We start from the raw sequence: 26,917 nt of genomic DNA, 5'->3' as shown, positions 1-26,917 counted from the left end.
TCATACGGAGAGTGTGTTGGCTTCTTGTCAGTGGGCACTGGCCGAAGACGGAACTGCACCTTTGGCGCACCCCAATAGCTTGGTAGCCTTGGGTGCGCGGGAGAAGTGTTCGAGGCAGAGAGACGTCTAAGACAGGCCGTGTGATTCCTTTTCGTCAGCCCTGGAAACCTGGGGCAACTCCCCATCGTTACCGACTACGGTCGCAGTGCAGATGCCCCGGTGCCCAGCCTTGTCCTTGGTGACATATATACGGCTTCGCAAGTAGTTGCCCGTTTGATTCTGGACAAAACTTGCTTGAACCCGGTCAGACTCCGTTGATCACCATCAATGTAGCCCTGGCCCATCCCATCGTCGTGGTCTCTCTCAAGCCTCATCCTCATCCCCTCCAATGATTCAGAAATCCCTTGGTCGTGCTCGTCTCCAACCTCAACAATGACGAAAGCGTGGAGAGAGAAGCAGGCCGACATCACGAGGCTCTACATCCATGAGAATAAGACCTTGAACGAGGTCAAGGCGATCATGGAAGAGCAGCATGACTTCAAGGCCTCGTCAGTCTCCCCCTATTCTCTTGCTCTTCTGGATCTCCAACCTTCCCCAAGGACTGGTACCCGTCGGATGTCGCCCCCCTTTTTTGGATTCTGTGACGTTCATCAAGGATACGATGCCGAATCCACCACACTTTGGAGAAACATGGCGTAGGGGATCGTCCAGCTAACACATTGCTAACCCGCTATACAGGACCAGATCGTACCGCCAACAGTTTGACAAATGGGGCCTGGCCAAGTACAACTGCAAGAAACGGACGGCACGTCGTCGGAGCCAGGACGACAGCGGCCATCAACACCACCACCAGAGCGCCGGGCAATACTATCCCGATATGGGTGCCAACGGAGGCGGAGGCGGAGGCGGGGCCTCTGACTTTGCCGCCGCGGACCCGGACGCCTACGACCAGTCCATGAGCCCCCAGAGCTGTGGCAGCAGCCTGAGCTCCGAGTCGGCAGTGGAAGGCGGCGTGGTCGAGGACATGATGGAAGTTGCTGGCGCAGCCGCCGGAGAGCCGTATGCGAGAGACTGGCCGCTGCATCTGTCGTATTTGGAGCCTGGCCGACAGCAACAGCAGAGCGTCTCGTACCCTCAGTATACCCAACAGCATCAAGCGCAGCAGGGCCAGCAACAGATGCAGCAGCAGCAGCGACGCCGGCGCCGGCCGTCGTGGGACCAGCAGAGAACACTGCAGAGCCCCTACAGCACGCTGCCCAGCCCGCCCGCGGACCTCCACGATGGTGCTTCCTTCTACCCGGCGTACTCCAGCGCGGAGGCGGGCATGCCCTCGCAGCCCTTGCCCCCTCAGCCTTATTCCGTCCTCCATCCCGACCCCCGTCGTCAGGGGAGCTACCCGCACCAGCAGCCCCAATCCCCTTACCAATACCAGCAGCAGCAGCAGCGGCCGCAGGTGTACTCGGCAGCGCCGCTGATGCCCGCACGTCGGGAGAGCGTACCGTACTACGGCGGCGTTGAATGTGTTGTCCGTCAGTCAAGGCCGCAGTAGACGGGGTCTCGGGTTGGTGGAACCGGTCTATTTCATTTTCCTTACCGGAGGTCTGCTTTTTTGTTACCAGCCTGTTGTCGTATTTGATAAACAAAAAATGTCGTCGTTTCTGTTGGGAGTTGGGGCTGTACTATCTTGTCTTTGTTTCTCCTTCTTTTAAGTGCCGTGTATCTCAAAGACGGATGGGCTGGAGCTGGTTCTTGGTGGAGAGGGTTTGGATGCTTGTTTATGGTGGAACACAGGACACAAAACTTGGCAAACTCCCTTCCCACCCCTTCTCCTTGAGTATTCTTGATCTGTAGACTTTTGACTCTTGGTGGTCTTGTTTGTATTTCTTGATGCTAAGGTATTTCGCTCGTTTACATGACTATAAACATGAGAAAAAAAAGCGGGGTGGGTGTCTTTCCCTTCCCATATCCCAATGCTATCCTTCCCTTGCCCTTCTGTCCCAAAAACTCGAACAATGTGAGAACAAGCCCTTACATGAAGTCGTCGTCAGTAAAGGGCTCGCTACTGGCGTTGGATCTGATGTTCATCTTTGCCGCATCTTCGGCCAAGCCGTACGGGTCGTGGATGTGCTGCCTCCCACCACCGCCGCTGCCGCCCTCCTGCCCCTCCCCGTCGCCGGCGGGCGCCGAGTTGGAGCGCACCTGCACCTTGACCTCGCCCTGGATTCCGTCGACGCGGATCGTGGAGACGGTGGTGCCGCCGGGCGGCGGGCGCAGGTTCTGCGGGGCGCCTAGGTTGACGAGCTCGCGGAAGAAGTTGTTGGCCGCCTCGCAGCCGTCGAGGAGCCACTTCAGGCAGATTGTGACGCGCTCCTTGGCGAAGGGGTTGTGGTCGTCGTACGCGCAGCAGTTGAGGAGCGGGACAATCCCGTTGTGGTTCACCATCTGCGTCTGCACGTCCGGGTTGCCGGGCGTGGATTGGCCCGGGGGCGGTTGGAGGAGGGTGGCGAGGATGGTGAAGATTTGGCCCTTGATGCCGGACCAGGGGTACTTGTGGGCGGGGTCGGAGAGCGACGGAGGGGGAGGAGAGGGCGGGAGGGACTCGCTCGTGGAGTAGGGACGTTCGACGATCGGGGTCGTCTGGGAGGATTGGGATTGCTGGTCCGAGGGAGGCGCCGAGGGGCGGTTGCGGCTGGGGATGGTGTCGACGAGGGGCTTCTTGGGAACGCCGGCCTCGAGACCGTTGAGCAGGGTGATGAGGTCGTAGACGGCCTCCCACTCGATGAGCTTCTTCCTCGACTCGGCGATTTCGGAGGCCGTGGTAAGAAAATCGAGGTATTGTGCAAGGCCATCCTTGGCGCGCTCCATGTCCCAGGTGTCGACGGGGAACTCGGCCGGGTCGACATTGTCCTCGCGGATCTGGGCCTGGAGGTGCATGAGGGCGACGCACTCGGGGACGATGCGGCTGCGGAAGAAACTGAAGAAAAACATGACGAGCTTAACGTCACGCTCCTGGTCCTTTTTGTCCTGGGGAGGGTTACTGATGCGGCTCCGGAAGATGTGGTTGACGAGGCGTAGGAGGACGGTCTGCGCTGGCGAGATGATGTCTTTGGGGATGCGGAGGGAGTTCCAGGCGTAAGGTACCAAAGCAGAGTGGTGGAGGGCCTCGATGAGCTGGGAGGTGATCTGAAAGATGAGGGACTGCTCATCCTTTTCCCAGACGGCGATGAAGACAAGCATCTCGCGCAGCAGGGACTTGCCACAGTCAAGGGCGAGGAACATGCGACAGCGCGTCTTTTGGAGGTTCTCTCCCGCACGGGTGAGCCCCGTGCCGGCCGAGTCGAGGATACATGACTTGACAATCATGTGGAGGGCCTCGATCTGCTTCGGGTCGAGAATGTTGGGGATCTCAGTCAGGAGACCCGTCAGGGGGCCCTCACCGTAAGACTCGTCGTCGTCAATGTCTTCGTCATCCATCATATCGTCGTAGCCCTCAGCGTACTCCTCCTCCACCGACGCACCAGCCCCCGCCACAAAGCCCCCTTCATCGGGCCCTAGGTCCTGCTCCGACTCGTCAATCTCGACGACCTCGTGGTGGTCCTCAGTGCGCATGACGGGCGTGTAGCGGTTGAGGAGGTTGTTCTTGCAGTGCTCTGTCCGCGTTTTGGCGAAGTCGACAGACGGCATCGGCACCGCCCATCCCTCGTAGTTTGCGTCGCGCGCGCGCATCCACCACGTGTCGATTTCTCGCGATACCCGGCAGTAGGCGCGGTCCTGCTCGAACTTGTCCTGGATTTCGGGGTCCCACTTGGGGTTCACCTTCTCGCCCTCCTTGTAGTTGTCAGCGCGGACCTTGACCTGGCCCTCGGGGAACCAATTCCATGCCAGGGGTGCGATGGGCGCAAGGACGCCGGGCGGTTTATGAGATTTATTCTGGGAATAGTCCGTAAGGAGCTTCCGTGCAGTGTCGCACATCCTTGAGTTGCGCTCCAGCCAGTGTTGGATTTCCGTCTTAGCAATGTCCACGCGGAATCCGGAGCCGTCGCCCATGCCTTCTTGGGGGTCGTCGAGCTGGGCATCTTCGTCGAACAGCACGTCGTACCAGAACGACATCTTGTTGCGGTCATTCTTTGCTGTCCAGTTGTGTGCTTGCTGAAGGGACGTGACCAGGAGCTTCTTGTCTACGAAGTGTGAGCGACTGTCTTAGCATGACATATCAGCGAAGACTTACACATATCAGTAATCTCATTCAGCTTGGCCCGTGACGTCTCATCCAAGATTTCACCATCGTATCCTTTGCTGGTGACGTTCACACACAGGATTATGGTTTGGTAAACCATCTGGTCGAAGTGAACGGCGGCGCAAATGTCTTGAGGCACCTCAGGTTCCGACGTTACCAGCAAGTTTCTAGCAATGTGCATGAGCTTATTCAGAATAGAGAGGTCATCTTTAAGGCTGTGATGGTTCTTCACGATGAGAGCGGTGCTCTCCTGAGGAGTGACGCCTTTCTCGGGGTCATTTAGGCTTGACAACGGGCCTACTGAGCGCGTGGTGAGGCTGGGGATGGCGGCGCCAAAGATCTTGGTCAACCAGATCCATATCTCGACGTTCCTCGAAAGGGTTTCCCTGGTTCTTGTTAGGCAAATGAGAAAGTACGAAACTAACATGCGCGGTGAGGCGGGCCTACCTGACGTGCTTGAAGGTATGTGTTTTTTCAAGGGTTTTGGCGATCATGGATGAGACCCTCGCGGCGGTCTGGGGGCCCATGGGGGGAATGGTGTAGTGGCCCTCGAGGCATATGAGGGCGGCTGAGAAGCAGCGCTCCTCGATGGTCTCATAGCCGGGCGTGCCATCCTCAAGGTCCAGATCTGGCAGAGACGGCGGCGGTGTGTCGGCCGTCATGGTGGGGGTTTCTAGATGGCGGCCGTGAGTTTCGACCGTGGTGCCCGGGGCACGGTTGTGAGTGAGCGTGGTAACGACCGGTGAGTGGTACAAAGGCTGCAGCACTTGGGTTGGGGGTATCTTGGGAAAATGCAATGTCGCTTTTGGGGGGGAATTTGAAGTTATTGCCAAAGAAAGAAAGAAAAAGAGAGACTGGGAAAGATGTGCCGCTAGGAATATTCTCTTGAAGAATTGGAAGATGGAGTTCTCGTCAAGGTGGCGGCGCCAGGATGTCGTTGTATTGTCAGCAAGGAAAATTTCCGCCGTCCGCAGCCCAAAGTATCTCTGCACCACAAATTGGTCAGCAGATACACACAGACCAACTGCCCTTTTGAGACTTTTCACAGTTGGGTATTGGGACAGTGGTGGTTGACATTCACGGTATTCTTTACGATCCTCTGTATTCAAATCTCGCTAACTTTGAAATATCAGGAATTTCCGGGTAGTATAGTAAGGCACATGCTTTCCCTCACCTCAGGTTTCTGCCTCATGTCTTTGCCATGCTGTGTGAAAGCGACAACTGAAGACTAGGATACAACTGCTCCTCCGGGCTGAGAGCCCTGTGGAATTCTAGCGCCAACCCCTCCACAAGACCCCCTAAAACCGACCAATGATCCAGGGAGGTGTGCCCCGTAGACCCCTCTATCGGCCGTGTCCTCCTTTTGCGCTCCGACGACGTCCCCTCGGCGGGGTAATTTCGCTGCCAGTGTCTTCGACGCGAATTTGGTGCCATTTGTGCGACGAGTCACGGATTGACTCACTCCGATAGGAACATCCTCCAGGACCGCCAGATCTCGACCGATCCCGTCGCCGCGAAACTCCCAGCACCCCGCCTCCTCGAGCATACGCGCACCACTTTGATTCCGATTTTACAAACACAGAAAACCACCAGCAATATGGCGGAAGGCACCAAGGCCCAGGAGAGGTTCGCCCTCATCCAGGAGAACCTGGCCGAGATCATGAACCCCGAAATCATCGAGAAGATCCTGGCCGAGGGACGCAACCCGAAGATTTACTGGGGTAAGTATCACCTCAATCCCAAGGCGATTGCCTCTCGTCGGCGAATTGGCTGACCTTTGCGTCTTTTTGTGCCGTAGGAACCGCGACAACGGGCAGACCGCACTGCGGCTACTTTGTGCCAGCCATTAAGCTGGCTCAGTTCCTCGCCGCCGGTTGCGAGCTGACCGTCCTCCTTGCCGACATCCACGGCTTTCTCGACAACCTCAAGGCCCCGATCGAGCTTGTCGAGCAGCGCGCCAAATTCTACAAGTTCGCCATCACGAACATCCTCAACGCCGTCGGCGTTTCCACCGAGAAGCTCAAGTTCGTCCTGGGTAGCTCCTACCAGAAGAGCCCCGAGTACATTATGGACGTCTACAAGATGAGCTCGCTCATCAGCGAGAGGGACGCGAAGAAGGCCGGTGCTGAGGTCGTGAAGCAGTCTGATGTAAGGACTCTGATGGAATGGGTGCATGGGTGAAGCTGACGTTTTGGCAGAACGCCCCCATGAGCGGTCTGCTCTACCCTGTGCTCCAGGTTTGCGATGAGGAGCACTTGGGTGTTGATGCTCAGTTTGGAGGTACGCATTCGCGGTTGGGACTTGGGCTAGCTCTTATACTGATCATTTCCAGGCATGGACCAGAGAAAGCTGTTCGCGGCGGCAACCGAGTGGCTGCCCAAGGTTGGATACCAAGTGCGCGCACATTTGCTGAACCCCATGGTTCCTGGCCTGAACGGTGGCAAGATGAGCTCAAGCGACCCTGGTAAGATGAGAGCTGCTTCGTTTTATGAACTGCCTCTGACCTATCTCGTGCAGACAGCAAGATTGACCTTCTTGATGCGCCCGAGGTCGTCCAGAAGAAGCTCCGCAAGGCCGAGTGTGTGCCTAAGGTTGCCGAGGGCAATGGTGTCCTGGCCTTTGTCGAGTACGTGATACTTCCGGCCGCGGGTCTGAAGGGCAAGAAGGAATTCCGCGTCGAGCGCGAGCGCGACGGCCTCGAGCCCCTAGTCTACACTGACATCGCCGAGATGCACACCGACTACAAGAACGACGTGGTAAGTAGTGAAAGGGATGGGTTGCAGTGGCCATAGACTAACATCAATCTAGTTGACGCCCCAGCTGTTGAAGCCCGCAGTGACTAAGGCTCTTAACGATCTCCTGGCGCCTATCCAGAAGGCGTTCCAGGACTCGGAGGAGTGGAAGGAGATTACGCAGAAGGCTTACCCCCCGGTAGAGGACGACAAGAAGAAGAAGAAGAAGCAGCCCAAGGACAAGGGCTCCCGCTACCCCGGTGGAGGCAAGGGCGGCGCTGCGGCCCAGGACGGCGCGGTCAAGGAGTCGGAGCTGCCCGTGCGTCCGGCCGAGGGCGCGGCCCAGTGATTTTTGTTTCTTGCATAAAGAAAGCGTTTTTTATCTGTACGTACTACTATGGATTGGAGTTCGGATGAAGGCCAGCAGAAAAAAGAAGAAAGAATCTAGAGAGTTAGATACCTCAGATGAAAAGAGCATATGAAAGAACCAGGTCCCTGAATCGTTCCCACTTCAGGGGAAGCTCCAGCCAAACGAAATGAATGTTGAGTGTTGTTGCCTCCAATCTGAACCCCAACTTGGCCAAAGAGACCCCCGACACCGCACGGAGATCTCCCACACGTGGTGAAGACGGCGAGCGTGTGTGGTGGGGGTTTCCAGGGAGCGGGATGCCCGGGACGACGCCATGGCGGGGCACTGAAGAAATGCGGTATGTAAACCGTGGAAGGATGGCGGGGTAATTTTCGGCGGGGTCCCTCGAAAAAAGTGTCAGACTCCTAGGTATCGCAATCCTCAAGCTTTGCGCCGATCATCAGCTCTCGATTTTCTCATCCTTTTCTACTTTCTTGCCCTCTTTCACCGAGAGCACTATACCCTCTTCCCATAACAACCTCACCGAGAACATAATGGCCAGCCTTCCCGAGACTTTTGACCGTAAGGCTCCCCTGGTTCATCCTCAGAATCTCCTCCAACCTCGAACCGCGGCCTCACGCGCGCGTGAAGCTATAGTCTCCAAGCTGACAGTCTCTCCCTCCCACAGGTCCCGTCCACATCGCCGTCATCGGCGGTACCGGCCTGGGCAAGCTCGAGGGCTACACCCCCGTCGCGGCTTTGAACCCGACGACGCCCTGGGGCAAGCCCTCGTCGCCCATCCAGATCCTCGAGCACAACGGCGTGCCCATCGCCTTCCTCGCCCGCCACGGCGTGCACCACCAGTTCGCGCCCCATGAGGTGCCCGCCCGCGCCAACATCGCCGCCCTGCGCTCCATCGGCGTGCGCTGCGTCATTGCCTTCTCGGCAGTTGGCAGCCTGCGCGAGGAGATCAAGCCCATGGACTTTGTTGTCCCGGACCAGGTCATCGACCGCACCAAGGGCGTGCGCCCCTTCACCTTCTTCGAGGGCGGCGTCGTCGGGCACGTCGGCTTCGCGGACCCGTTCGACAAAGGGCTTGCCGAGGTTGTGAAGCGGTGCGCGGCACACATGCAGGGCGACGGCGTCGTCCTGCACGAGAAGGGAACCATCATCTGCATGGGTAAGTGCTCCTCACACGAAGGCGGTTGTTCGATGTAGACCGTATACTGACGAAACAATACAGAGGGCCCCCAGTTCTCCACCCGCGCCGAGTCGCACATGTACCGCTCCTGGGGCGGCAGCGTCATCAACATGTCGGCCCTGCCCGAGGCCAAGCTTGCGCGCGAGGCCGAGATGGCCTACCAGATGATCTGCATGGCGACCGACTACGACTGCTGGCACTCGTTCGAGGACGTCGACGTCGCCATGGTCATGAAGTACATGGCCGCCAACGGCGAGAACGCGAAGCGCCTCGTCGGCGGCGTGCTCGACGAGCTGTCCAAGCAAGACAACAGCGACATGGTCCTTGCCAAGCAGTGGGAGGGTGCCTCGCAGGGCGCCGTCAAGTTCATGACCAAGCCCGAGGGCCGCGACCCCGAAGCCATGAAGAGGGTCGAGTTCCTCTTCCCTGGCTTCTGGAACTAGGATATAATTCTTGTAGAAGACGGTTTTTTTTGGGTTTAATTGAATGATGAATATGGGAAGAAATGGTGTTCATATGGGAATATCAAAATCAGCGTAGACGTATAGCAACGAACAACGCTTTCATGAGTTTGCGATGGGATGGAAATTTTGCCTGAGCATCAACTGTTTAGGATGGGGAAGCGATATAGATGGCGGAATGGAAGCAATGCGCAGAGGAAGAGATGTGCCAGCGTCAACACGATGTTCAATGACTTTTTTGTCTTATGCGATTTCTTCTCTGCGCTACCGTCGTTCCATCACATGCTCAAACGCCTCGCAACGCCGCTTCTTTGACTTGATGTTCTTTGGCTTCCCCAGAAAGCAAGCAAAAAAGTCTACGTTTCATACCTCCGCCGTTGTTTCCCAATCACATCAAAAGATATAATGCCCGGACGCCCTTCTCCGCTGCCGCAATGTGCCAAGGCCGCACATCCGTTCCCCTATCTATAACGCCCCTCGCACGGGCCAGAGTACCGAGACCCCTGAAGTAGGTGAGCATCTCGCGCATCAGGGGCTCGTACATGCGCGGGTTATTGTCCGCGTGCACAATGTTGACCTCCATGACGACCGGCGGGTCCTCGAGCTTTGTCCCGCCGCGCTTGACGAGGTAGCCGCTGATGAGGGCCGGGTTCAGCTCGCCCAGCGTGGATGAGTTGCTCAGCCGGTGCGCGAGCACGGCGCCCCATGTTTGGTCTGTAACGTCGAGGAGGATGGCGTCTCCTTCGGCTGGCTCAGGGTTGGCATCACCAGGAGTGCCGCCCGGCGTGGCGGCGTTTGCTGGGTTGTTCTCTTTCATGGGCGTTGCCGGGGTGCCACTTTGCTCTGGAGACACTATGGACGCCTGTGGGGTAGAAACAGGCGTGGTGTAGAAGGCCGAGGATGCAGATGCCGGGACCTTGATAGCAGGCGGAACTAACTGCATCGATGGATTGGTGTCGACCGATATCAAGGTCAAGCTCACTGTTGCTACCGACTCCGTCTGAGCGAGCCCCTGCCAGAATCCAATCTCTTGCGCATCCATGAACCCGCACTTGGAGATGACCACACGCCAATGGACTTTCCATTTGGAGATCAAGTCATGGGTAGTTTCCCATATCTCATGACAGACATCGTTGAGCGACGTCGAAAGGGGCTTGCCTTTGCGACCAAGGTTGTAAGACGCTGTCATCTGCTGGCATCCCCTGTTATCCGTCCATGCAGCGGTAATCCATCTCTCGTCGATGCTTTGTGCGTAGGCGATATGAATGCAAGTGTTCTCATGCATGAGCGAGGACGATGATGTGTTGGAAAGTTTGAAGTCGATGCCTCGTGGCAACGACTGCTCCAGCATGATGGCAGGCGATGGCATCGGCCCTCCAAATAGCGTGCAACGGTCGTATGTCTCAATCGCCAACTTGATTGCGTCACTTGGTGTTGGCTCCACTATGCCTGTCGAGGAAGTCAAGAAGTCCAACGGCACTAGCTGTAAGACTAACTCGTTGGCCGGAGTTTGTCGTCTATCCGTCAGAGACCTCCTGTGCATCTCGAAAAGTTGCTGGAAAGCGGTGCAAGCCTCGACGATGGACCCAGGATGGTCTGGGGGATATACAAAGTATATCACAAAATTCTTCTCTGTAGCGTTGGCCGAAATGAGCCCTTGGTTAAGTGCCTCCATGCGATCGCCCAAGCCCGCAACAATGTGCGGGCTAACCGTCCCTGGCGAAGTTGCGATCTTGTCTGCTTCGAAAGGCACCAGACCATCAGTGACTTTGGAACTGGACGGGAGACGTTCAAAGGAGCCTAGTTTCAGAAGCTCGTAAACGTTTCGCATGCGATCCAAAAAGGCAGCGGCAATATCTGACATCCCATCCCAGTGGGGGAACACACACACGACGTTGACGTCCTTCGTCCCCTGAGCAGGACCAAGCCCCAGACTTTCCCAAAAATGAACGCTTGCGGGCAGAACCGACAGTCTGGCTTCCGCACGGCGAAGCTCCATATGAGGAGCTGGGATCTGGAAGAGATTGTTCGGCTTCGGCGGCTCTGCATTGTCTCGTGGGTTGACCGGCCTTGGATGAAGTCTGCTGGGCGGTCCGATCAGGGGAACGTCGGGGACTTCAACGAGGCCCTTAAAGTTGCACGTGTTGAACTCTCCGAGGCAAGAGGGAATGACTTCACGCAATGCCTGCAGAGCAGTCCGGCCAAGGGAGGACAGCTGGCGACGCGTATCTGATACAATAGCAGTATTCAAAGTATTCGCAAGCGCATCGCGTATCCTCAAATTACCCGTCACAGCCTGCTCGGTCACAATCTGTGCAATCGTAATCGTGTCCTCATCCGGGAGCGAAAGATAGATAGGGAGCGACTCTGCGTCCTCGAAGTACTTGGGTAGCAGTATTTCCGACGCTTCAGCTTTGGCTAGTTTCGGGAGATCCAAAGCCAACGCTGGGTCAGAGTCCTCCACAGACTCGATATCTCTTAGAGAGGTGACATGGGATGCAACATCGTCGTCCAGGTTGAGCCTTCGGATGCTAGACTTGAAGGGCGATGTTGGCTCATCCTCTGACACACTCGAATCGTCCTGATCTGACACCAGGCTGATGTCGTCTGCATCAGATGCCAGGTCGTCTCCCTTTCCAGGGCTTGCAATGAGTGAGCTGTTCTCGAGGTTGCCCGTAATTGTGCGAATCAACGCATTTGTATGTTCTGGCTGTCGCAGTGCTTTTCGTTGTTTTCCATGTCGTCGCAGGTAGTCAGTTGTTGGTGGCCCCTGAGAAACGGACTGTTTATTTGCGTCTTGCGACTGCCCTTGAAAGATTGGGGGACAGTCAAAACGACCACCTTGCTCATACTTCTTATTCACAAGAGGTAGAACTGGGTCGAAGTCGACGCTGTCGAAGATGCTGCCCTTCCGCGTTGGTGTTCTCTGTGGGGTGGAGCGGATGTCTGCCAGAGAAGCCCGAACTCTTTTGTAAACAGTGTCTGGATCGAACGGGCTTGATTCACGTTTGACACCAGCTGCCTTTTCTGCGTTGAATTTTTGCTTCCCTTCATCCAACAGCGTGCTTCGCGCATGCTTCAATTCTGGTTTTGCGAAAATCGGGGGACTTGGTACTGGCTTGACTTCCTCTACTGCGGGAAGCATCATTTTTGTGGGCTCGGGCACAGGAACCGGGACGGCAGACGGCGCAGAGGGTGCATCGGGCATACTCAAATCAGGCAAGCCCGACAGATCCAGGTCATCGCCGCCCTCTTCGTCAAAGAAGCTGAAATCAGCGTCCGTAATGTCGGTGTCCCCAAACATATCTGGTCCCATGTCACCGAAAAGGTTGTCGTTGTCGCCAGCCAGAAAAGAGTCGGCCCGGTCTCTTTTACTATCGTTCGATTGCCATCCGTCACCGTATGCTTCATTGTGCTGATTGGTATTCATCGCAGATGTGTCATGAGTGCCTGTGTCAGCCATAGTCGTATCTATGTCAATCACTGCCATCGTAGTCCCAGGGGCACCCGGGCTTGACGTCGTCCCGTCCATGGAGGGTGTTATACCCAGAGGATTCTGAACTCCGTCCGGCGGTGTCGGGTACATCGTACCCGCCGCGGCGGCGTTGCTTGCGCGCCTCAGTCCTAATGGTGAATGTCCGTTCGCTTGTTGTACCGGGGCAGCCGCGGCCGCCTCTTTAGATGCAGCGACTTCTCTCTCCTTTTTCCGCTTAGACACCTTTTCGTCTCTTTCAGTGCCGAGCTGAAACCATGTTCTCGCGTCGTTTAAAAAATCGGACGTTTCGTCCTGGGCCAGCAGCACAGAATCCCCAAGGCCGTTATTTCGCGCGAGCATGACGGACTTTTTACGGAAACAGAGGACTGCAGGCCATGAGATCGTAGCCAGCGTAGAAGAAAGTGGCGCTGTTTTTCCATCAATCTTGTGATCGCCCGGTTTTCGGCGAAGCAGCTGCAATGCGATCCAGGGACAAGACTGGAGGAGAGTGGGAGAAAGCCCGCGGGACTGAAGGATCTTGATGCAGGTCTCTCTCCATTGTGAGGATCTTGCATCCACACTCCTCCAAAGCTGAGTATCTGGCGTTTGTCCCAGGCCAAGTTCGGGATAAGACGTGCCTCCGCCTACAAATCCTTGATAATTTGCCAGAACACCGAATGGGGCGGCCAGGATCTGAGAACCCAGAACAAGTTGATTCGGAGATGATGGCTCATTCACCGATAAGAGACCCTCGCAGCAGGACAAAGACAAACTCATAACCAACGCCCCTGTCGTGGTAAGGTAGACTCGGAATGTTCCAACAACCGCGGATTCCGTGTCCAAAGCCCGTTCAGCTTGGCCATCCCGCGTGACTCTCGAGGGCAGCAGAACGGTTCGGTGATTTAGGGGTATCGCCGAGATACGATTGCAGAAGGCTGCCGATATCGTCGACAGAACCGCCGTGATGAAGTGCTCGTACGCATCGGGCAGGGCAACCGAGCCTGTGCCCTTCGGTTCGGGATCGGAAGAGCTCGGCGGTCCGGAGGTCCCTGACTGCGGATTTCGAAGCGACAGGTCCAGAGCTGAGTTGCTCGACGATGAACTCGTTGGTGTATTTGAGGATTGCTGCCCTAGCGTTCGCCCCTTGGACAAGCTGACTGGCTCGAAGGAACCTTCGTCAACCATCAACAGTGTTACGCCAGCGACACTGACACTGTTGCCCAAGACCCCATCGATTTCTTCGTCCGAGACCCCATCCTTGTTTGGAACGTAAAAATACCACAGAACGCGTCTGGTTGCATCGTAATAAATGACATGGCCACGGTTCCTCAGCTCGTTCTCGACGTCTGCCGCCGCCGAAGGAAAGGTTTGAGCTTGTTCCTGGGATGGTTCATAAACTCGGTAAACGATCGACGAGATATTATTCTAGTAGTACAGCGTCAGTAACAACCTCCGAAATTTCCGAAACCAAACGCACATTTAATAGGGTATTAGTATCATATTCGCTCGTGTCCATATCGACGGTCGAGTCTCGCGACGGCGGGATGTCTTCCGTGTCGCAACATCAACTCTCGGTCGCCAACGCTCCTAGGGCCACAGGAGCCGATTCACAGCTGGATATCGGCAGTCATAAAATTTTGGTTTCGTTTAGGCATCGATCGGAAGATGTTATGTGATTGTAAAGGGTTTCGGAGAGGTGATTTGTTCGAAGTCGCGAAGTCATCGACTCCATCTCCGTGTGTCCAAAGCGCGACCAAGGGACCGGCTTCTCGGCTTCAACCGAGTCCAAGATTGTTTCGGAATAATCAAGCAGCCGACTATGAGCAATGCTGTCAAGTAAGCGGAAGGTGATGAAAGACTAAATGCCGCCGATGCTCGGTTGTCGTCGTTGTCGTCGTCGGGAGTCGTTGGATGTTGTCGAAGCTTTCGCAACAATAGTCAGGCCGGGTCGGGATAGCGTCGGAGGCTGAACTGAAGCGGCGGAGTGCACTAACAGGCCCAGCCAGTGCAACCTTGCCTAGGGGGTGGACGGACCCACGAGGTGTGGCTCCCGTGTCGACCCGCTTATCGATAAGAGAAAAAAAGTTCCTTTGCGGGCTGCCCTCGACCGCAGGATTTCTTACTCTTGCCGTCGCATCGTCGCGTTGAACCCATACCCGAATTTTCGATCGCGGTCTCCGACAAATACGATGAAGTTGACAAACCCGGGAACCGTTCCGGTGTACACCGTCTCCGGTGCCTCAACAGCCAGACCTTTACCGGACTGGCTGGCGAGACGGAGAAAGCGATCGCTGAAGAACGACCCCGAATACCAAAACCGAGTCGAGCTCCTCCAGGACTTCGAGTTTGAGGAAGCCAGTACCTGCATTCGTGTCAGTGAAGATGGGACTGGGCCGTCAGCGCAGGAACCTACAAGCCTCAGATTCACGTCCACAACCTCCCTCAACTGTCTCTGTCGTTTGCGCGCCATACCAATTCTCTTACCGAAAAGTTAACCATCCTCTCCTCCGACTACTCGAAAACTCTGCTTCTCCAAGACGACCGACGCCTCGAGTTCCACACCCCAATGGGCTGCCACTACACAATTCGCATTCCTCGTTACGGAAGAGACTTGCTTTACGACAGACAATCTACCGAAGCCCTTATCCCGGCGGTGGGCGTGGATCAAGATGGCCTGGGCGAAGTCTTCCGGCTGAACCTTGAAATTGGCAGGTTCATGAAGTCGTTCCAGATTGACGTCGGTGGCGACGAAGAAGGGGCTGGTCTGCAGGGAAGCATCGAGGCGGGAAGTGTCAACGCTGCTGCATTGGCAGAGGGCACTCATGGTCTTGCCGCTTTTGGTACGTCCATCGGCACGGTCGAATTCTGGGACCCCAGATCGAAGTCACGAGTGGCGCGTCTTGGATGCCAAGAGGGTGCCATCACCGCCTTGGACTTCAGCGCTTCAGGACTGTCCATTGCTACCGGTTCCGCGACTGGCATGGTTCAGCTGTTTGATTTGCGTCGCCCTGTTCCTCTCTTAACCAAGGACCAAGGCTACGGCTTCCCGATCAAGAAGCTGATCCACATGACCACTGCTTCGCAAGAAAAGAAGGTTCTTTCTGCCGACAAGAGGATCATCAAGATCTGGGACGAGACCGACGGCACGCCGTGGACCTCAGTCGAGCCCATCGTGGATCTCAACGATATGTAAGTGATGAAGTTCCAATCATGTTTGGTATTTCGCTAACCATGATTCAGTGCTTGGTGCAAGGACACCGGCATGCTTCTTACAGCTAACGAAGGCAAGTCGCAGCACTCCTTCTTCATCCCCAGTTTGGGACCGGCCCCGAGATGGTGCTCGTTCCTCGACAACATGGTCGAGGAGATGGCGGAGGAGGTTCGCTCAGAGACCTACGACAACTACAAGTTCTTGACGCTGCCAGAGCTCAAGCAGTTAAGCATGGAGCATCTCATCGGCAAGACGAATTTGCTCCGGCCCTACATGCACGGTTATTTCGTGGCGTCGAAGCTCTACGAGCAAGCTCGTCTCATCGCGAACCCGTATGTCTGGGAGGAAGAGAGGACGAAGCGCATCAAGGAGAAGGTCGAAAAGGAGCGCGCCAGCAGAATCAGAGGCAACAAGAAGGTCAAGGTCAACCAGAAGCTCGCCGACAAGCTTCTCAAGAAGCAGGAGAACAGAGAGGTTGTGGACACACAGGCCGGTCTCCTCGGCGACGACCGTTTCAGCAAGCTCTTCGAGGACGAGGCCTTCGCCGTCGACGAGTCCACCTACGAGTTCCGTGCTCTCAACCCCAGCACAAAGGTTGCCGCAAAGGATGCTCACGAGGTTGGTGTCAGTTCTGCTGCTCGCCCTGTGGTGGACTCAGGCCCCAAGGGTCTTGGAAAGAAGGCTACCCAGGAGTACGAAATGAAGATCTCTTCATCTAACCAGAAGGGCGGAAAAGAGAGGGACACTGCCCTGGGTGCCAGGGTGCAAAAGTCGGGCCGCATCAACAAGACGAACCGTGGAGATGCGTACGGCGAGAAGGCGGTTACGTTTGTTCCGCAGGGCAAGAAGAAGCATGGCGGGCAGCAGCCCGATCACCACGACGACTCGAGGCCTCGGGATCACAAGAACAATGCGAGAAGAAGCGCCAGCACAAACACATTCCGAAGGCTATAAGTATAACCGCTATAAGATCTCAGGGGCATAATAATGGTACAAGGAAGAGTATTCTTTACGCCGCACGCAGAACCATATTCGTCAATCGTCCAGTCTCGACCGCCCCAGCAAATGAACCCATTACACCAGCACCAAGCCAGTTGGCGGCCTGCAATCCCAAGGTCTCACTACCCTCTACCTTTTCTCACTTCCGGCCCCATCTCATCAGCTTGCGCTTCGACTCGGCCTGCGCGAGACCTTTTTCGAGATCTTCTGGACGGAGTCTGGGTGTGGGCGGCACGTCATCAGCGAGTCTCGCGCGGCCGCGGTGGCTGCGTGGCGGAGACGAAGACTCTTTGACTGATTTGGGGAACTCGGTCCTCCGCGGCGTGAGGGCTGTGACGACTTTCCTGGCGGACTTGCGCATGGTCTCTCTGATCTTCCATTCGCGCTTCTTGGCGACGTAGAACAAGATGGCCATGCCAACTGTATATGGGGTTAGCAAACCGGTATCCTACAAGAGTTGGCGTCTTTTTCTTATACGTACTTCCGAGAGCGCCGACCACAGAGACGACGACGATAATAGCAATCATAGCTTCGCGGGACAGGTTGACCGCTCCAGGGCTGTCACCAGATGCTCCCGCCTCGGTGTCGACTCCGTTCCCGGATGAGCTGGCATCGCCAGGTGTGTCTGGGTAATAAGTCTCGGTCGCCAGAGGGAAGAAGTTGGAGGTCGTGGCCGCCATGGTGTTGGTGTTGGCCAGAGTGCCGCTCACAGAGGGCAAAGGGTCAGTGTCGTTGTTTTGGCGGATTGAGAAAAGGTTCAAGAGGCACAGGCAAACTGGGCGGGAAGAGAAGAAAGGGGAAAACGGCGTGGGAATCGTACGAGTAGAGTAAGAAGAAAAATACTGGACAAAATCGAAAGGATACCCGGCGCCACGAATGTGGCCCAACTCACTATTTACATTGTTTAAGCGCCTCGAGAGGGGTCTTTTACATGGTTGCCCGGCGCCAATCGTTGCTCTCCTCGTCTCCCCCTGCAAGCAGCCATCCAGAAGATGCACAAGCTAGGAAATGTGATGAGCTACAAGCGACTCTCTTACCCGAACAGTCTCTCGCACGGCACTTGTGCGCGTGCGTTGTGGGGCCCAAGAAGAAGAACGCAGGAACCGTATCAAAGTACCCTGTTATCCTGCGAAGTCTGAGTCCCAGACGGTCGAAATAGGCTCGCGATGCTCTCATTGGCGTTGAGCGGCCTCGAAGCGCCGGCACAAAGGCGCTTTCACATCTGGGGACAGGGGTGAAGTGTCCAATCAGTGGACGGGGCCTAGGATGGGCGGCTCGGCCGCTTTTTTAGGGGGCGCAGGGGACGAAGGCGTGCGTCGAGTCCCTCACAATCGAACCCCATGGCTATCTCCTAGCACCCGCATATATGTCTGCTCGGCACTCCCATGGCCGAAATACTACAATGAAAGCCACTGTAGGGCCATCGGTCACAGCAGTGGATGCTATATCGACAAGCTTTACTCGTGTGATCGGGATGAGGATGCGCAGGCGTCGAGTCGACTATGCAGTGTGACGAGCAAGCTCCTAGAGCTGATTTGAAGCTTTCATTAGGGAGGCACGTTCCGTGGCTTTGCTCTCCGTGATGGCACTGCACGTCTCGTCACTGTCACGCTCTTGCTGACAGCAAGACGCACCTGCGGAGGGGTTAGGCCATGGCTTACTCCCCCCTTCAGGCGCGGATCACGTCGGTTCCGACGATGATGCCTCCGAGGTGTCAGTTACCGCTCACTCTCCTTCCCGCTCATGTCGATATATTGATGGGCATCGGCGTTGCTTGGCTTTTTCTTGGGTAAGATCTAAAATTGGACAGCGGCCTTGGCCTGTACCTATCCTGGGGGTCCTTAATGTCATCCGTGTGGCCGCAGGGTTTCGTCGCTGGAGCCTGCATCGGCCACTCAGCAGGTCACATGAGGGAGCAGATCGCAGGGCCGAAGGGTGAATGTCCTCTTCTGCCGTGCTTCATCGCACGGATTTAGGGCGGAGTTCCGGCAACCCGGCTTTGCCCTGCAAGATGATTGTACTGTGGAATTGTCGATTGAGATGTTTTTCTGTTATTAGCAATGACATTGCTTAACAGCAGTGCGCCTCTAAGGCGACCTTTTCATCGATTATATGCTGCGTTCCAACGCAAACCACTTCAGGTTCGCTCGGACAGCTTGAGAAGCCCTCATGAGACTAGGGATCGCTTCGAGGAAACCGTCACACAGCTGTCCTATCCCCAGTTCAAATTTGTAATAGTCTGTTTGCGTGGACGTCTGCGTGGCAGACATAGCCCTCGGCGGGACAAGACAAGCCGAACTGCCTCTGAGAAGCCATGCTGAGGCGATGCTGATGGGATGGAGTCATACATTGATCTTTCCGGTTGCTGCCAAATCCGTTGAAGAAGATTCTCCCTCATCTTAGTCACTTGGACACATCCCCTCCTTAATCTTGTCCAAGTCATGTACTTAGAAGAGTTGGCTGCGAATAACCACCAGTCTCAGGTGCTTTATGTTTTAAAATGACAGTTGGGACAGTGACAGATACCTCAAGTGTCCTACCATTGTCCGTGGGATTTAGTGAGCAACTACGGCGATGGAAACCCGTTTTCTATTTCAGAAAGACACGCTGGCCTGCTGTAATACGTCTCGACTCGATGTAAACGCATATAGAAGTTACGAGCTTGCCGCGCTAGACGGGTACTCCTCGGTGCTGCCTTGGAAATATCGCACCTTCCCCGTGCTTGGATAAATACTTACTATATCAACTGCCTCATGACTTCTGCTCCTCGCCGAAATGACAAGAAGTCAAGTTCTCGTGCTTTCCGCGGGCTAGCAACAGCACTATCGTAGCAGGCGTCCTGAGTGACGATTCCTGGCATACGTTGTAGAATGTCTCCTTGGCCGTGTCATTGTTCGTCAGTCTCTTAAGCTACTTTCATTCCCAGGTAGTCATTCCAACAACACCTCCCGAACCCATCATCCATTCATCCATTCATCCATTCATCCATTGAAGGACTGCCGTTTTCCCTTGGTCAATTTGGCGTTCTTTTATTACTTGCTGCACCAATCTCGTCTTTTCTCCAAAACGCAAGATTTGACTACCATCACGTGCACTATCGCCGCGGCCTTTGGCGTCCCCTTTCAATATGACTGGGAAATCCAGTCCCGATCCGCTCCACACAAATGGAGACAGGGTTCGGTATTCTCCAAACGTACACGAGTCTGGCTCGAAAAGACACAGTCCTAACCGCCCTCTCAAGAGTGATCCTCCGGATGACAACTTCCCTTCCAGGGTAGAGCAACAGCCAGGCTTGCTAAGCCAACTCGGAGATTCGCAACCAACCACCATCTGTGTCTTTCAAGATAGAGAAAATAGACGATACCGCACCCATCAGTCAGACGTATGTGGCCCTACATCCACGGTCTATCCAGCAGAGGACAAGCAGGCACATGAGGCCAATGAATCGTTCACTTTTGCACCGCAGCCAAAGCACCGGCCAAACCAATTTTCTGGTCGCCAACATGAGCTTAACATTGACTTTGAGGTCCTCGAGAACTTGGAAGATAAGACAGAGAGACTTGTCGTAGACAGATCAGTTCCTGAGTCTGTCAAACTACAACCAACCTGGGAACGAACTGCCCACATAAACAATAACGGTCACCACCGCAACACTGCCGGTACCCAGAAAGGTGATTTATCTTGTCATCTTCGCCAAGAGAAGCAGACAAATCAAGCCTACGATTCTCAAGTCTCGAGTTCTGCTCAGCCCAAACTTGAGCATGTAAACAATCAGACTAGATTGCCAACTCAGCATGCCTCTGGTCAGACGAATGCTCCATTTGAACGTCATACAACTAGAGAACAGGTCTCGAAACTCCAAAGGAAGAGTATCGATCACCGTCCAGATTTCACTATGGAAAGGGGGCTCAATAGCCGTCCTTTTGCTGATGCCGACGTTATTCTGCCTGGTATCAGTCGGGTGTCTGCCCACGTATCAGGCCAAGCTGCAGTCGCCAACAACAATTCTACAACATGCTTTAATAACTCCCGAAGGGCAAAGGATAGCATCGTCAACTGCGCACTGACTTCAAACCAAAAAATGAAGACCATGGCACCAGTTGAGACATCATTGTCTCCTGAAGGCGATACGCTCGAAAGATTCAGCCACGAAAAGCGATACCACGCATCTCGAAACAACAAGGAGCACCTCGAAGAAGCCGTGGATCGTTCGCGCACCCCGGTTGGCGATCTCGAATTGCCACGGGGGAACACTTCAAGTACTGCCAGCAAGAAATACCGACACCGTTCTCCTCGACAGCTGCCGAGTCAATCAACGAGACATGAAGAAGAGGGGGAACATGTGCCTCAACGCGCAACTTCGCGACAGTCAAACATCTCGCGACACCGGCGGCCCCGTAATCACCAAGAACGACATAATCAGCCAGCTCTGGAGGTGATTCGGTCGAACAATCAGGCCGACGATCGATATGGGGAACCACACAGACAGACCCACGTGCAAAAAAGCCACTTTGACGTACTCAAGAGCATAGTGTCTCACCACAACATGTTCCTCGAGGATGCGAGATTGACAGAAGAGAATATGAAAAACAAGATCACGGCTCAGGAGTGGGAAATTGAATTGTTGCAGACACGCCTGGAAAAGTCTCACTTACGCTACCAACAAGAGCAGGGTCGTCGAAAGACCGTTGAATCGGACCTTGCTCTGCTGCAGCAGAAAAAGAACGAATTCGTTGCCATCAAAGCTCAGCGTGATGGTCGAGCGCAAGAGCTGGAGGATGAGGTTGCTAAACTCCAAGCTCAGGGAGAGCAGCACGGCATGGAAACCACTAAACTGAAGAACAAGCTTGCAGAAACGCAATCTAGACTGGAGAAGCTGCAGGAAAAAGGTCGTGGATACAAGGATTATCTCAACAAGGCTATTGCGGAACACCAGAAGCTTTGGCAGCAATCCAAGGACATCAGCCGGAAGGCAATCGACGACATGAGGAAGGGACATCAGAAGTCCGAAGAGGAGTTCCGCTTGGTTTTGCAGGAGAAGCAAAATGCTCAAGAAAAGCTGAATCACATTTTCAATGACAAAAGAGCAATCCTCGAGCAAGAGTTGATTGCCGGTGAGTGGACTTGGTACGATGGCTTCAGATGATTTAGCTAACGAAACTCAGCTGCCACCAACACCAAAAGCTTGAAGTATGCCATGGAAAGACTCGAGGGCGACTTGCGCGCCGAGGCAGACAGAACCAAAGGTTTGGAGGAACAGCTCAGCGAGAGCAGAGACCAGGAAATCTTGTTGCAGCGGGTCGAAGGGAACATCGAGCAGATTTTTGACAAACTAGACGAAATACACGTCAAATCAATGCAGGAAAACATTGTGCCAATCAGTATCACGGAAAGGTAGGTCAAGTCTGCCGTTCACCAAAAGGGCCAGTCTAATTAGTACAGGTTGGATGAGATTGGGGGATACGTGCAATCGGCACCACGAGTGGATGTTGAGGACGAGATCCGTCAAGCCCTTAAGACCTTCCAGGGAGATGTGGTTTTACAGTCAGTAACACCTATCTCTTCGTGATACGCCTACTAAGGAACGTTCAGGTTTCGTCAAGAGGTGAAGAGTATGATGGCTGAACGATCCGTCGTTGAAGATAGGCTTCAAAGTCTCGAGAAGAGCATCCAGGATCATACGGCACTCGCCCAAACAGAACGTAACGAACAGCAACAGCAACTACTGCAGGAAATTTCCGAGAAAAACAAAGAAACCCAGGGCCTCTTTCAGACTATCCAGTCGAAGGATGACCAAGTGACGAAAATGACCAATACTGTTTCTGAGCTGGCTCGCACGCTCCAAGAACTGAAGACATCCACGGTACTTGCTTCGCAGAATGCAACAGCCTCAGAAGTAAAGCTTCAGGTATTGGAGGAAAGCTTGCTCAAACGGGAGCTTCAAGTCTCTGATACACAAGCCGAGCTCAAACTTCAGCGAGAAGGTCATGAGGCGATGCTTCGAGAGCTCCGGGAGAGGCTCCTACTTGCCGAGGAAGACGTTCGCCAAAAAAGCGAACAACTAAAGGACTCGCAGTGTAAGATGGCAACCGCAGAAAATGACTTCGCTACTGTGGTACAGGAGAAGCAACGAGAGTTGGAGCTTCAAATGAGATACTCTGAAGACTCTCGACAGATCATCCAGCAGCAGTTGTGTGAGAGTGAAGCAGAGGTCAAGCGTCTGAAGGCATTGGAAGACGACTCTGAAGCATCGAGACTTCGGAAGGAACTCAATGATGCTAATCAAAGGATCACCAACCTGACTCTTAAGATCCGCGAAACCCAGACACCGGCTGTCGGCGATGATCTTCTTGACCAGCTGGCTGAACAGCTTGCCCAACTGAAAAACATGAAAGATGATATCAGGCAGCTCAAGGAAAGCGGCAAGACCTACACAGCGGTCAACAAAGAGCTTGCAACGATGCTCCTTGAAGTGGATGCCGCAGAGAGCAACGACATACTGGCTCCTGACAGTCTGGTGGTGCCAGAGCCGGACCTTCCCCAGTTGCAACCAGGTGATTCAGTCGACCCACTGACAAACTTCGAGTTCACATCCTCTGATATTGCGCTTGTACAAAGAGGCAAGAAGACTGTGTTTCGTAGACCTGTCGAGGAGCCGGATCACGAGGTGCCTGTACCTTCAGTCGCGCAGGAGAAACTTCAACGGAGGGAAGCAAGAAGCCATGAAGCCCATCCCAGACCAATCCTTCGTCAGCAAAAAATGGCTGCATGGTCATCAAGTGCTACCAGAGAGCCTATGGTCACCCAGCATGCCGGGCACTCTTTGTATAATCGCCCTGTTCAGAGTACGTCCAGGACTGGCCAAACTGCCATCTCAGATGTCAGATCTAACCTTGTGGGTAATCGTAAAAGCCAAGTCTCCGATTTGACCAGTCATGGTGTTTGGCAAAAGATACCAGAGCAGGAAATTCAGAGCGGCAAGCAAGGAACCAAGAGGAGCAGCAGTGTTCCACCATTCTCTCGACGCCCGAAACGTTCGAAGATCAGCTTTCCTGTAGATGATAAGGATGACGAACCTTCAGTAGTTGGAGGACGCAGCATTGTCAATCCTCAGCAGATCGATTTGTCGCAGCAAAGCGAGAGAGACAACACTCAAGCCTCCCAAGAACAGTCCAAGGACAGCGACCACACCTCACGTCACTTCCACCAGAGTATGCATAAGTCGGACGCTGATTCAGTCCCCCAGGAGAACATAGGGCGCGATGGAGACTCGCAGCAGAAGCAGCAGCGACCCAAGGTACGAAGCAGTACTAGAATTTGTTTGAAAAGGGCCCCTTCGCAGCGCGATACCGACTTAAGCAAGGTATGAGGATCTTGTGGCATTAATAGCTGAAACTTTTTGGTACGTCGAGACATATCGTAGTGATTAGATGAAGCGAAGGTATTTGGAAGTGTTGGTCTTTTTCTTTTCGTAGAATATACATCTAGATCGCGGCATTCAAAGCCTCTACTTTCAACCCGCCCATGGTGCCGGCCCAACGTGCCAATGTCCTCCCTAGGACGCGATGTCTCTGAGGGGGCGCATGCTGATGTACAACCCGTCCATGTGGTCTCCGAAAACCAATTGCATGCCGCCGTGAACGCCGTATATGGTGATATCAGTGTTGTTACATATGGTATTGATTGAATGATGAGCCATAGTGCGGGTTCATTTGCCCTTCTTCTTTTGCTCCAGGAACAAAACCTTTCTCCGGACTGTGATATCGTCAGCTCTGCCATCCCTTTCTCGACTCTGCAGCGTGACGGGGTCAACGTTCGTGGAAAGGAGCATGTATATCTCGGGGAGCGAGGGCGTGCAGGTGTTGTCGTACTTATCGGGTCGTATTTCAGCATGCTCATAGGCGACGCGGTTCGGAGGCGCTTGAAGGTGTAAAAGTATCCAGTCGCGGCCATGGACAAGAGCCGGACGATCATGACACGAGACTTCGCTGTTAGGAAACAGTTAGCTTGACGGTTCAAGAGATGCACCCGTATAGACCGAATTTCTCAGGGACTGAACAACGGACCTTTCTTGGCCATTTTGGAATGGGAATTGCACCGCGCGCGATTGGTGGGGTTGGAGCTTGAAGCTGCTTGTACTCGATCTGGGAGATCACGGGCGGATAGCTTCGTGGTATGGAGACTGTAATTTTGCGGTGGTGAGAGGCTCTCGGCGAGAAACGGGCCGTTCACCGTGAACTCGATGGGTGCTATTTTCGGTGAGTTCGGTCAAGAGTGGATCAGACTTTTGCAGGTCTCTTCTCCACAGCTCGCATCTTCTCCAGCTGCTACGTAGTGGCGGCAGCTGGCGTGGGGATAGCTGCTTGGCCCATGACACTTGTCTCAAACAGTCTCATCCGGATCTTCATGGGTTTCCTGTTGATAGTCATCCTGGTGACATAATGTTAGTCAAGTGAGACCGCTTGGAAGAAGCCTGGACATAAGGGGGTGAAGATTGTATCGTCAGTTGCAGGATTTTTGCGAACAGTCGAGGACGACAGGAGATTGCAACAGCTGCGACCTGCGATTCACCATTCGTCAAGCTTACAGGTAGACTACGCGGTGAGAAGGTCTCAGAGATGGCAATCCGATCAACGGAGTTAGCCCGGTGGAACTTTTCAGGGTTTCCGGCACTTTGCCATGGAACTTCCTCATCAATAGCTCCCCCGAAGGCCCCGGGGATTCCTTTAGACCTTGCAGGGACATGGCATGAAGCGTCACCGCCGTGTGTGTTCGGACGAACCTAGTCCACGAATACGTTTGGTGACTCTAGCTTGGGGGTTTCGTGCCTTTTCATTGCGCGCCGCTTCCCTGCATGCGTCCCTCTTCGGATTCAAGCCCGCAGTTAAGGTGGCTTTTCCCGCGAAGAGACCCCCTCCCCGACTGGCCGGCGGCCGGGCCGCTGGGCGGGCATGTTATCTCGCAGCAGCTTGGGTCGCCCTTCTCAACAGAAGTTGCAGGCCCATGCCGTGAGATGAGCAGTAGGAGGGTGGGCTAAATTGGGAGAGCGGTGGGTGATGGATAAATAAAGAGGAACGGACATCCTGTCTTGCCTATTTCCCTGAAGGGGGGAAAGGAGGGTAAGATGGGCTCGTCGCTGTCCCGAGACTTGTTCTTTCTTTCCTCTCTTCAATCTTCAACGTTCAGCTGTACGCACTTGGGCTGTTTGGGCAATTCCAGCACGCCGAGAGCAGACGCTGTCTCGTCGAGACTCCTTCTACGCCATTTTCGAGCCTTGGTCGTTTCCATCACATCGGCGCCGACGAAGAACCCGGAACGTAAGCACACGACATTGAAAACGGCGATTTCCCTACGAGAATCCTGCTTCGCGAGACCGACCATACCACATATCCTGTAAATTCCGACCGGCACAATGAGTTCGACAATGGCAGCAAGCAGAGTGGCTGGCGCAGCAAGGTCGCTGGGCGCGCCGAGGAGGCAGGCTGTCGTCGCGAGCCAAGTCCGGATGTTGAGCGGCGGAAGCAATGGCAGTCACAGACCAAACGGTACGTCGCGGTGCTGCGGAAGCTTTCCACATTAATTTTGATCTTCTTGCGGTGTTGCCTCAGAGCGTTCTTATTTGCTTCAGGCCAGGTCGGGCTATTTCCATCATCCATGCCAGCAGCTGTTGGTGGTGGTCGAGTGCAGCACAAAGCTATTCGACCTCACATTCCCCGGCGGCCCCAAGTGGGAAAGTTTCCAGTGGGAGCTTTCAGTTGGTCTCAGCTCCTCCAAGCTGCGCTTCTCCCCAGTTTTCTCACCTAGTACACCGCGCACCGCGCTATTTCCCCTCCGCAAACGAGCCCTCACCGAACAAACAAACGACCAACAATACACTTGATCAATCACCCAAGTCCGGTCAAGTGCGCTCGACAACCCCCACGTGGAAATCCACCCTTTGCTCTCCCACTACCTATAGTCTCTTGCCAGCCATTGGCCTCCCACAGTCTCGAGAGACTTGGGATTCGAAAAGGCCCTAGGGCGGAAGAATCCGCAGAAGCTCTAGGCCCGGCTTTCCCCCCCCTTGTTACCGGCCACCGGTTTCGGACACAGGCCTTTGAAGCACACCCGCGTCAAACACTGCCGGGTCTGGTCCCTGGCTTCGTCTACGACTCACCAGCGATCAGCAAGTGCTCGGCTGGCGTCCGTCGAGAAGGGGGAGGGGAAACACAGCCCGTCATGGAAGGCATCCCGCGGCAGCACAGAAACGATG

General features: G+C 54.7%; 10 protein-coding genes across 10 annotated transcripts; 6 read left to right on the top strand and 4 right to left on the bottom strand.

The window, feature by feature from the left end:
• Positions 1–432: 432 nt before the first annotated feature.
• On the top strand, positions 433–1,549 carry ColSpa_06697 (uncharacterized protein; the record flags this gene model as incomplete). Its single annotated transcript, XM_049272909.1, has 3 exons — positions 433–548; positions 739–1,033; positions 1,388–1,549. The coding sequence occupies 3 exons, from the start codon at positions 433–435 to the stop codon at positions 1,547–1,549; spliced, it is 573 nt and encodes a 190-aa protein (XP_049128866.1).
• Positions 1,550–2,028: 479 nt separating this feature from the next.
• ColSpa_06696 (uncharacterized protein) lies at positions 2,029–4,899 on the bottom strand (the record flags this gene model as incomplete). Its single annotated transcript, XM_049272908.1, has 3 exons — positions 2,029–4,178; positions 4,229–4,623; positions 4,685–4,899. 3 exons carry the CDS (start codon positions 4,897–4,899, stop codon positions 2,029–2,031), a joined length of 2,760 nt encoding a protein of 919 aa, XP_049128865.1.
• Positions 4,900–5,834: 935 nt separating this feature from the next.
• Positions 5,835–7,318, top strand: ColSpa_06695 (tyrosine--tRNA ligase, mitochondrial; the record flags this gene model as incomplete). Its single annotated transcript, XM_049272907.1, has 6 exons — positions 5,835–5,958; positions 6,036–6,385; positions 6,436–6,517; positions 6,570–6,701; positions 6,755–6,993; positions 7,046–7,318. 6 exons carry the CDS (start codon positions 5,835–5,837, stop codon positions 7,316–7,318), a joined length of 1,200 nt encoding a protein of 399 aa, XP_049128864.1.
• Positions 7,319–7,872: 554 nt separating this feature from the next.
• ColSpa_06694 (S1-like domain-containing protein) lies at positions 7,873–8,962 on the top strand (the record flags this gene model as incomplete). Its single annotated transcript, XM_049272906.1, has 3 exons — positions 7,873–7,900; positions 8,007–8,498; positions 8,562–8,962. 3 exons carry the CDS (start codon positions 7,873–7,875, stop codon positions 8,960–8,962), a joined length of 921 nt encoding a protein of 306 aa, XP_049128863.1.
• A 406-nt stretch (positions 8,963–9,368) lies between these two features.
• ColSpa_06693 (mediator of RNA polymerase II transcription subunit 13) lies at positions 9,369–12,815 on the bottom strand (the record flags this gene model as incomplete). The annotated part of the gene is made up of 1 exon (XM_049272905.1): positions 9,369–12,815. The coding sequence occupies one exon, from the start codon at positions 12,813–12,815 to the stop codon at positions 9,369–9,371; it is 3,447 nt and encodes a 1,148-aa protein (XP_049128862.1).
• A 604-nt stretch (positions 12,816–13,419) lies between these two features.
• On the top strand, positions 13,420–13,728 carry ColSpa_06692 (uncharacterized protein; the record flags this gene model as incomplete). Its single annotated transcript, XM_049272904.1, has 1 exon — positions 13,420–13,728. The coding sequence occupies one exon, from the start codon at positions 13,420–13,422 to the stop codon at positions 13,726–13,728; it is 309 nt and encodes a 102-aa protein (XP_049128861.1).
• A 916-nt stretch (positions 13,729–14,644) lies between these two features.
• Positions 14,645–16,620, top strand: ColSpa_06691 (ribosome biogenesis protein ERB1; the record flags this gene model as incomplete). Its single annotated transcript, XM_049272903.1, has 3 exons — positions 14,645–14,827; positions 14,878–15,644; positions 15,696–16,620. The coding sequence occupies 3 exons, from the start codon at positions 14,645–14,647 to the stop codon at positions 16,618–16,620; spliced, it is 1,875 nt and encodes a 624-aa protein (XP_049128860.1).
• A 184-nt stretch (positions 16,621–16,804) lies between these two features.
• On the bottom strand, positions 16,805–17,345 carry ColSpa_06690 (uncharacterized protein; the record flags this gene model as incomplete). Its single annotated transcript, XM_049272902.1, has 2 exons — positions 16,805–17,085; positions 17,147–17,345. The coding sequence occupies 2 exons, from the start codon at positions 17,343–17,345 to the stop codon at positions 16,805–16,807; spliced, it is 480 nt and encodes a 159-aa protein (XP_049128859.1).
• Positions 17,346–21,211: 3,866 nt separating this feature from the next.
• ColSpa_06689 (uncharacterized protein) lies at positions 21,212–24,034 on the top strand (the record flags this gene model as incomplete). The annotated part of the gene is made up of 4 exons (XM_049272901.1): positions 21,212–21,779; positions 21,831–22,059; positions 22,108–22,209; positions 22,258–24,034. The coding sequence occupies 4 exons, from the start codon at positions 21,212–21,214 to the stop codon at positions 24,032–24,034; spliced, it is 2,676 nt and encodes an 891-aa protein (XP_049128858.1).
• A 339-nt stretch (positions 24,035–24,373) lies between these two features.
• Positions 24,374–24,744, bottom strand: ColSpa_06688 (uncharacterized protein; the record flags this gene model as incomplete). The annotated part of the gene is made up of 2 exons (XM_049272900.1): positions 24,374–24,585; positions 24,732–24,744. 2 exons carry the CDS (start codon positions 24,742–24,744, stop codon positions 24,374–24,376), a joined length of 225 nt encoding a protein of 74 aa, XP_049128857.1.
• Between the last annotated feature and the right edge of the window lie 2,173 nt (positions 24,745–26,917).

This window comes from Colletotrichum spaethianum (assembly GCF_022836535.1).
Source record: "Colletotrichum spaethianum MAFF 239500 DNA, contig16, whole genome shotgun sequence".
Taxonomy (NCBI): Eukaryota; Fungi; Ascomycota; class Sordariomycetes; order Glomerellales; family Glomerellaceae; genus Colletotrichum; species Colletotrichum spaethianum.
Note: the sequence above shows the minus strand (reverse complement) of the source record. Positions and strands in the feature narration are given on the sequence as shown.